Source organism: Rhamphochromis sp. 'chilingali', assembly GCF_963969265.1.
Source record: "Rhamphochromis sp. 'chilingali' genome assembly, chromosome: 22".
Taxonomy (NCBI): Eukaryota; Metazoa; Chordata; class Actinopteri; order Cichliformes; family Cichlidae; genus Rhamphochromis; species Rhamphochromis sp. 'chilingali'.
Window position 1 is genome coordinate 27852081 of NC_137950.1, and position 10141 is coordinate 27862221.

Below are 10141 nucleotides of genomic sequence, written 5' to 3' on the forward strand. Positions count from 1 at the left end.
ATGTGATTGCACCTGCATAGATGAGTTATTGTTTTGGAGGGTTTTATCATTTAAGAGACAATTATTTGTGTCAGTTTGTGTTTCTGTAATCGACTCAACCAGAAGCTCAAAGCCTGGGAGGCCTCTCTTACTGCAAACTTAGTAAATAAAAGATGGCCATAGCAGCTGTGATGTCACCGACTGGTTTGTAAAGTTTCACATTAAACCCTCAAATTGGGCAGTTTAGCTATGCTGGAATTTGTTTGTTTGTTTGTTTGTTTTAGAGAGCAGAAGTGCTAAGTTTTCATTTTACCTGGTTAGCAAAGTGCGCTCACACAGACAGAGATACAGAGATAGTATTTTAACACACAATTAAAATACTATAAGTTTGCTCACCCAACCTCAAGGGAAGAATTTTTGACTTTCTCTTATGGCTTGCTCTCTGACAATGCAAGGCGTAACATTAGCCGTGTATAGTAATTGTACTGAAAATGCTCCAAAAGGAACCAATAGAACAAACAAAGTAGCTTAGAGGTTCTATTTTTTGACTTTAATGAGAGGGGGTGGAGCCTAGCAGACAGCTAGCAGCTACATTCACCTGTACGGGGATGTAGGCCTGCTACAAACTTAGTGTAAACAAAAACACGTAACTTTTTTTATAGATCAGCCTGTAAACATGTCGAACATTTTAACTGTGGGGCGTTTGTGGAGCCGGCCTCAAGTGGACATTACAGGTACTGCAGTTTTGGGGACACTTCTGTGTTGCTTTAACATTTTAGTCCTGGACGTTGCTGCTTGTGTTTTACTTGGTTAACTTTTTTTTGACAACTTCCCTAAACAATGCTGGCTCTGAGGACCAAATCTGGTGTTTTGCAGTCTTCCTGCTTTCAAGTCTGCGATAAACATCGGATAAAGTTTTTGAAGCTTTACCTAAAAATTCATCTGTCATATTTTGACATAAAGAAGGAAAAAACAGACTAGATAAATTTTAATAATAGTGGGAAATGATTCCTCCAAAGTTGGGAGAACAGTGCACCATCATAATAATAAAGTTCAGGTGTTTTGCTTAATTTTGTCTGTTTGAAAGTCATAGTTTTGAAAAGACTGGTCATAAAATAGCAGCAAACAGACGTAAATCACAAAAGTCACAGTGATATCATGATGACTCAATATTTACAACTAAAACTGTCTCATTAGTTAATTTTTTATTTTCCAGAAATACACAGCGTAGCGTTTTCTCACCGTCACCCCTCAGTCTGGCTTTGCACATTCATGGAGTCTCATTTTATGTGGGTCACTGGTGGTCAGCTACTGACCTCATTTTGGACTGCTGTCTATTGTGACTCACGTCACTTGATCATTGGATCTGACAGCTTTAAGGTTCAGGCTTGATTCCAGACTCTTAGACGTAGCAGTAATTACCACGGATTAGTTCTGCAGCAGCAGCAGCAGGTCTTTGTAACTGCTTTTTTGTGAGTTTTACCTAAAATATAAATCATGGCCAGTATAATTCATATGTCGAAATGATTCAGAAGTAGATGTAGTTGCAGAATGAGGCGGACGGGTTTTCTGTCACTGTGTAGCACCGAGCTCGTGACTTATCACCTCGAAATAGGCTGCTTTGAAATAGGAGGTGCGTCATATTAGCAGTTTTACTGGGTTAAAAAGGGAATGTGTCACCTAAACTCTGCTGTCAAAGGCAGCCAGAGAAGTATCAGCAGCTACAATGTCTCATGTGTCTAATTAGATGTAATCCATCCATGCTGTTAACATTTGTGACAAAAACAGAACTGACTTTGATTAGTGGATTTAAAGCTTCGTCTCATGTTCATCATCAGCCTGCTTCTACTGTATGCAGACACTAAACTATAGTAAACAGTACACAGTGACAGTGGAAGGAAGCCAGTGTGGTAACAGTGTCCGCCTCCAGACTGTCATCCTTTCACCTGAGCTTCCTGCCCATCATGCTGGCTTCACATTACATAGTTTGACTCATGGTAAATGTAAGCATTTATTCTGATTGCTTTTCATTTCCAGTTCTTGCAAAGGTTTACTCTGATCATGTGACTCATCACTTGAGCCTTGACAGAGCAGGGAATAGTGAGCATGTTCTATTTAAAAAGGGTCTCAGGTGCTCTGCCAGCAAAGAAGGTATAAATTAGAATGTAATCTAACAGGCAGGTATCAAATTTATGTTTTAGTGATTCGACTCTGAGGGAGCTGGATCAGCAAGTGGGGGAATAGGTGGAGAGCAGGCAGGCAGGTGGAGTCCTGGTAAGCAGTTCCTCTGATTGCTGAGGTGGTGCAAAAAGGTAGACAAACAGGGTTCGGATGAAGTTTCCAAGTGAACCACAAAACACAGATTTTACAAAGGCGGCCTGAATGTCACTACGCAGACAGAGATGGTGCTGTGACACCGCCTGTCCTTGATATACTCCTGATGACTTCACTGCAAACAGGTGCAGCAGGGACTCACACCCAGAGGCTCTGCCCCAGGGTGGAAAAACCCAACAAAGCCAGGCCGTCAACCCCACCTGAGAATAATGAAACCCAAACCAGTCATGCTGAACCGTAACAGGCAGCAAGGAAAATTTTAGAATCACAATTTATTATTGGTTACCTGTCCTGCTTTATTCAACAATGAAAACACAAAAGTAAATCTTTAAATAGTCGTCTGATGTCTTCCTGTTCATGGTGGCTATGAGAATGTTTGCTCACTGCAAACACTTATTGGCACTGAGCCTCAGCTGTCTGCTATCAAAGGCTGAAAGAATGTGTGTGAGCGATAACAGTAGATGTATACAGTCAATGCAGCAGTAATGCAGTGTGTGTCCTGCTGCCAGTCTAAGGTTAAAGAGTCAGCATCTTTAGGATCTGTAGCATCTTTATTCCCTGCGTTCTGTCTTGCAGCCTTCCTGCTGCTGGGCTCCTCGAGGCTTCTGGGGTTTTCTGCGGGCGTCCTGCTGATGGGCGTGGCTCACGCTGTCATCACCGTCAAGGGGACACATCTGGCGAGCCATGGGGCGCTGAGCGAGTCGCAGGCCTGGGGAAGGTTCTGGGCCGTCTTTTTCATCGAGGTGAGATGTGCAGAAATAGACTTGAAAGGCTGTCATTAAGTACCTGCGGGCAAAGCTTCTGTATTCTCACACGCAGCTCTGTAGCTGTGTGCTTAGAGCAGCAGTTGGACATTTTGGGACATTTGTTTTTTCCCTGCTGAGGGTCATTATCATGAATATGAAGCTACAGCTGCTGTCTTGTACTGCACCGGGCTCCCAGTATAAGATAATGGATTATTTTAAATTGTGAATCATGCAAATCTACTCTAGTAGAATCTAAGAACAAATACAGTTGTGGGAAATAATGAATTGACAACAACCAAAGATCCATAAAAACATGTTTTTAATTGATTTGCATGTCATCGAACGACGCAAGTATTTGATCTCAGAGCAAAACATGACTTAGTACTTGGTGAAGACACCTTTGTTGATGCTGGTCACCAGGTTTGTGCACATCTCAGGAGGGATTTTAGCCCACTGATGTGGGCTAAATGAAACTGTGTGAATCCCTCTTGGCTGCCGCCTGTCATCTTGAAGCTTCAGCTCCCTCTGCAGATCCCTCTCTACCCTTAGCAGAAAAACAGCCCTAAAGCATAATGTTTCCACCTGATCCAACACATTTCTCATGATCATCCTCACCCCATGAGCAGCAACTGTTACCTCCTCACCAAGCTTCTTGCTGATGGTCTTGTCGGCCATTGCACCCTTGTCCAGCTCTACAATCTTGTCTGTCTCTCTATTAAACATGAAACTACCATAAGAACTAGAGACTCTTCATCTCTTGATAAGTGAAATTCAGAAGTAGATCAAATAATAATTTCTCTTACTGTATGTAGAGCTAGAAATGAGAAGAAAACATCACCACTTAATTTCTAAGTGATTGTATTATTCCAAGAAACTATGTAACAGTAAATAGTTGCATCATTTTAAATGGATACAGCTCTGAATCACACCCTCCTCATTTGGTGATTTGCTCACAGTTTCATCAGATTAGGATTTCATGACTCTGTTTTTCCAGGACTTTTATGGCTGGATGAATGTAACGATATACACACTGAGCTGATAGCAGCGCTCTGATTTCACCAGAGCTGCCAAAACCTTCATGTATATGCTGTTCATTCTGAAGAGCCTCTGTGAAATTCATTAAAAAACGCAAATGGTTTTCTTTACACATTTTAAAAACATTGAACATAAATGGTTCACTAATCTTTGCAGCGCGTTGTTTCAGCCTCTGAGTGCCTATGCAGCAGTGTCCCGCCAATATCCTCCCCGTCTGGTGTGTATTTCAGTGCACTCTTCATCTCCACATGGACACAGACCTTGTTTTATTTAGGATTTAGCGGGTTAGCCATCACTGATCGCAGGAAACACCACAGGTGTAATTAAATAAGCAACAGACTGACAAAATATTCCAATTTTTCTTAACAATATTGGAGCACAAATGTCTTGGACCTCCTGTGTTAGGCACACAAAGCATGTTTATTCCTTCAACCCCAAAGGTTACAACCTGCTATAAACAGCAATGTCTGCAAGAGTGAATGAAGCAATGCGCATTATAAGTGATATGATTAAGAAGCTTTAATGACCTTTGGTTGATTATTAATTGCTAAGAATATCCAAATCTCTTCTGACCATTGTCCTTTCCAGCTGTTAGCGGAGCTTGATAATGTTCATTGACTGTTTCATGTGCTCCATCATTGCTGGTTTATTGAACACCTCCACTTGTTCTTCATCCCCTCAGATCTGTGGCTCATTCTCGGCACGAGCCGGGATTCAGGGCCACATTAAGATGCATCACGCTCACACTAATGTCATTGGACTGGGTGACTCCAGCGTGTGGAAGGTGCCCTTCCTACCTCGCATCATCTACCTGTTCATAGCCCCCCTGGCCGTGCCGATCATCACTCCGCTTGTTGCGCTCGGTAAGAGGAGCCAGAGGACCAAAGACGAGCCGTGTTTGCTTCAAGGTTAAATGTGAAACTCAGCATAAAGTTGAGACACTTTTTAAACCTTGTGATCCTCCTCGAGTCTCTGTCTTACTTGTCTGTGTCACTGCAGTGCGAGTTTACTCTCATGCACACTCTCATGGTTTTGCAGCTCAGCTCAAAGGACAATCTTTGGCCCACATCCTTAGGACCATCCTGATGGTAACCCTGGGCCTGTATTCACAGTACTGGCTGCTCATCAATGTCTCCGGGTTCACGTCGCCTTACGGAGCATTGCTGTGTATGCTCGTGTGCAGGGCGATGTTCTCTGTGCCGTATATCCACGTCAACATCTTCCAGGTGAGAACACGGTATCTGTAGCTGAGAATTCAGCCTGCTGACACCTATAAGACACAGTTACAGTGAATTTTGTTTGTGACGTCTTGTATTTCATATTCAGCTCAAAATGATGTCATTTTGTAGCTAAAATATTCAGATAGCTGTGAAGCTCTGATGTATGTAGTTTTAATTGGATTATGTTGGTGTCCAATTAGTTTCCAACTAGTTTTATATAAAATTTTCATGTCTTTGAACAGTGAGAGAGCAGTAAGATGACAGATATTAAAATAAGCGCCAAGCTTTTAATGATCCTCCTTCTGAATATCAAGATCAGTAAAAATGACTCAAAGTGGCTGACTGGGACCATAATCTCATCAAGAAAATGTCTAAGCGATTTCCCCCTGCAGGAAAAAAGTGTATTCCTCATCTGGGTGTCAAGAATGCCCTTGTGACTGCTTTCACAGCATATTGCTGTGCTGATCATTTGAATTGAAGTGACACTCTGCCAGTAATCTCTGTGCCGTAGCTAAACTGTGAGAACAACCTAAAAATGCAGGTTTTCCTTCAAAGTAAAAGTTGTGCCTTTTGAAACGGTTCACTGAGGTGCAGCTTTTACTTTTTCAAGATTTGCCACCACTGGAATACCAGCAATACCACTTCATCCAGCAACAACCAGCCTCCAGGAACTGCTGCCACACAAACGATGACCCTGTCGTGCCCAATATGTAGTAAAACTCTTGAAAAATGTGCGTTTGAGAAACCTCGCTAGTGTCGAATATTGCTGCCTAGTGGTCATTAAAAAGAAAGCACACACGTCTGTTACCCAGGTTTTGTTAATGGCATTTCAGATGTTCCTACTTCCAGTTAGATTCTGGATTTGTAACATAACTGATAGAAGCACTAGATCCAAAATAAAACAAGAATTATGCTTTATTTTAATTTTATTTTTTTAAATAGTGTTTTTAAATGGCCACATCTTAGAGAACTTTAGATGATTATGAATAGATACATGTATCTCATCAGTATCCATTAATCGCCACACCACATACCTTTATACTCTTTGGTCTTGAATTGGGGAAAACATAAGTAATTTATGCACATGTATTCGTCACTTCTCACAGATTTATGTGCTCGGTTCATGTGAAATGATCATAAGGGTGTTTTTTGTAACAGGGTCTTTTGAGGAGCTTGAATGCAGCATTGTGTTCTCAGAGCAGGCAGTGAACTAAAGGGATAAAAAGAAACAATTCATGCATGATTTTCCCAGATGGATGCCTGCAGGTCATTGTGTATTGTTCGGATCAAAGCGTGTGAAGGTGGATTAGAAAACACAGGTTCTTGAAGAGAAGTCAGCAGTGTACCAGTGGAAAGTGTTTGTTCTTGCTGGGGGGTTCGGATCAAAAATCTGTCCTCCCAGCTCTCCTGGGGTTTTGCTGGCCGACGTCCAACACTAACCTCCACCCCACCCCCACCCTGCTGAACTCCATGATCTCTGTCTGACGATAATCTTTGAGACTACACAGAAATTACACTAAACACTTTGTGTTGTAATACAAAGAATCTGAGCTTAATTGAAATATCTTTTAGTGTTCCCTAACCATCACACCCCTGCCAGCAGTCTGAAATGCTGGTAGGGTCGTGTGCATGGATCGACGCTTTGTGTTGTTCGTACCAAATTCGAGCCCTAAATATCGCAGCAGAAATCGAGACTCATGAGACCAGTGTTGGGAAGCTTGTGTGAATTGCAGCTTCAGTTTCCTGTTCTTAGCTGACATGTCTCCGTGCCTAAATTTCAATTCAATTACAATTCCAGGTCTTTTATTACTGACGAAAAAGAACTTTGGATTGACCCGTAGTTAAACAGGTGTACCTATTAACATGGCTGGCAAGAGTACAATAGGCCACATAACTTGTGATGCCAAACTGTTTCTAATTGCAGCATATCGGTCTGCCGATGTTTTCTCCAACTCGTCGACCAAAGAGGATTCACCAGATGACCCACGGAGTCCTGAACCTGCCGCGAAATCCTCTGCTGGACCGGATCTTTGGACACTCGCTAATCAACTGTCACGTGGAGCACCATCTCTTCCCCTTTCTGTCAGACAACATGTGTTTAAAGGTGGGACATCACAGATGAATATATTTACCTGCTTGTTGCAGAACTGTTGGATTCTTCTGCAGAGCAAAGGGCACAAACAAAACGAGAGCACACAGTTTAAAAAGTGACCATCACAGAACTTTGGATAATTATTAAATTGCTAAATGTATTTACGTATTTCCCACTATGGTTACTTTGTTCCTCTTGTGCAGGTGAAACCTGTTGTGTCCAAATACCTGACTGAAAAGCAGCTGCCATATCAGGAGGACACCTACTCGTCCCGCCTGCACCTGTTCTTCCACAAATACCAGGAACTGATGGTGTTTGCCCCACCCATCACAGAGCTGGTGGGGGTGCAGTGACAGAGGGAGGGCGAGCAGAAGAAAAAACCTGTTCGGACTAATGACCTCAGCCGCTCAAAAGCACAAGTATTTCTGCTGCCGCAGTTTGAACCTCTAACACACGGAATAGGACCTGAATCGATGCGCAGTTTCTAATCTTAGGAAATTAACCCCACGTCTTAACGATCATATCAACTGAATGAATATCCTACACCTTTAGAGCTCATTTAACACAAAGAAGAATCAAACACTGGCCTGACTGTAGACACTGGGAGCTGAATTAAACAAAGCTGTGCAGCTGACCTGGGGCCTGCCTCATGAACAAATACAACAAAGTGAGCATTGTGTGAAGAAATTGTAGAGTCCTGCTTTGAAAATCTGAGACAACCCGAGCACTTTGGCTAGAAATAACCTCAAAAATAAGAATGTTTCCAAAAGTAAAATAGAGGACAATACTACTTTTGGGAACATCAATGGAGGGGTGACGACCATTTGTGTTTTTAAAAAAAAGATGTGACAAGAAATAACATAAAATGTTTAAACTGAGGTTTAATCTGCACCACATTTACTCTAATATTTAGGCTATTTAACCAAGTGTGCAGCTCCTTGCTGTAAAAGAGACCCCAAGGGGAGCAGAAGCAAAAAAAAAAGTCATGAAAATACAACCAGTTTAATAAAACCACAAAAAACTGATGACCACGTACTCAGGGTGGAGGTGTGGTCTGATACTGTGGGAAATGTCTTTGTGTGCAACAGGATGACAGAGTCAGAACGAAATCATTGACAGATTACTGCAAACATCTCTTATCTCTTAGTACTTTCACTGGTACACTTCTGTTAGGTGTAAAGGAGACAGGTGTAATTACGTTGCATTTGGGTGCAGTGGCCTCGGACAAATAAATCAAGACTTTTTGTCAAATCTGTAAAGAGCGTTCAGCAGAAACTGTTGAATAAGTTTCTTTTTACCTACAGGACATCAGTGAATTCAACCCAGGCTGTTCAGAAATGGTGCTTAAACCCGTAAAGTTTTGCTCACAGAGCACTTGACCCGACACTGCAGGGAAATCTGAACTTGATAAGCTAACTTAGCCAGGGGAGGAATTCATTCATAATAATCTGCATCATGAGGCAGGCCTCTGATCTCATCCACTGACCGATGGCAGAAGTAATGACAATGATTATTTTTGGTTTTTCTTTTTTTTAAAAAAAAGCATCTGTAGCTCCTGGACTTGAGGTCAGGGATGTAATTGTGTGTGTGTGTGTGTGTGTGTGTGTGTGTGTGTGTGTGTGTGTGTGTGTGTGTGTGTGTGTGTGTGTGTGTGTGTGTGCGTGCGTGCGCGTGCGTGTGTGTGCGTGTGTTTCACATAATAAATTCTAACATGAAGTTACTGAAATAAAAATCATGCTATTGCTTTTTATTCCTGTAAACGAATGAGCTGCCTGTCACCCCTGCTGTCGCTCTCCTGTTTAACACTTGGGCTGTAAATGGGGTGAAAATGTGACTTAAAAATGGACGAATAAAGGCTTTGTTTCATACTCTGACACAGAGAATACCTTAAGCAACTGTTTGAGACACTTAAAGTGTAGCAGAAGCAATCAGCCAGCCCAATATTCAGTTTTAGTAAACTCTTAAAAAATGTGCATTTATTCAGAGATACTCTGGAACATGTTTTATTTCTGCGCTTTGATTATAAGGTAAGCATTTGCAGGTAACTGAAAAGGATTTTATTCAAAGCAGCATTCGGGAAAGCCCGGAACTTTATGACTGCTAACAGAGATGTGGGACATCCCAGAGTGCTGCCCCTCAGAAGAGAAGCTGATACATGAGTACACAGAACAACAGAAATCCATTAGTGCAATAAATAAAACATTATCTGTCGAAGAAGGAAAAAGAAAGGAGAAAGAGGGCACACAGCTGTAATAATACAGCCCTGTTAAAAGGCTTATTTATTGTAGCTGAGGCTTCCCCGAGCGACTATAGAGTGCTTTTTTTTATTAGGTAGATACCGAGCTGGTAAAAGGGATCTTAAGATATCCAGATTTCAGAGGTTACTCAAAAGCAAATATACAAAGATGAGTTTGTAGCTGCTTCTTAAAGGCCACCTCAAAATCCATGCATTCTCCAAGTCAGAGTGTGGGGATGCTGTTCCATCGTGTTAGTACCAGGTGGCAAACCTGTCACACCATGATGTGAAGAGCCGATGTTTAAATGATGCAAGATGCTGATGAGCAAGTGCCTCTCACTCTGATTGGCCCTTGAGGCAGGAACTCGTCACTGTGTACAGAGACAATGAGACAAACAAGAGGACACAGATTCTTCAGCATCTGTGTCATAAAAATTAGACATCCAGCAATGATAGAAATCGTTTTAAATGCAAGATAAAATCATTTAAGATGAGATAA

General features: G+C 41.9%; 1 protein-coding gene across 8 annotated transcripts in view; it reads left to right on the forward strand.

Moving 5' to 3' along the window:
- fads6 (fatty acid desaturase 6) overlaps nucleotides 1-9970 on the forward strand; it is a 14103-nt gene extending 4133 nt beyond the window's left edge. For 7 of the 8 annotated variants that reach the window (XM_080872194.1, XM_080872188.1, XM_080872189.1 and 4 more), the window contains 5 exons: nucleotides 2890-3056; nucleotides 4777-4957; nucleotides 5133-5320; nucleotides 7239-7418; nucleotides 7610-9962. In XM_080872194.1, the coding sequence (XP_080728320.1) occupies nucleotides 2890-3056; nucleotides 4777-4957; nucleotides 5133-5320; nucleotides 7239-7418; nucleotides 7610-7759 (866 nt within the window). In that variant the 3' untranslated portion in view covers nucleotides 7760-9962. Of the gene's footprint in view, nucleotides 1-2889; nucleotides 3057-4776; nucleotides 4958-5132; nucleotides 5321-7238; nucleotides 7419-7609 lie in introns of all 8 variants that reach the window. The other variant, XM_080872195.1, reaches the window with a different exon arrangement.
- The last annotated feature ends 171 nt before the right edge of the window (nucleotides 9971-10141 follow it).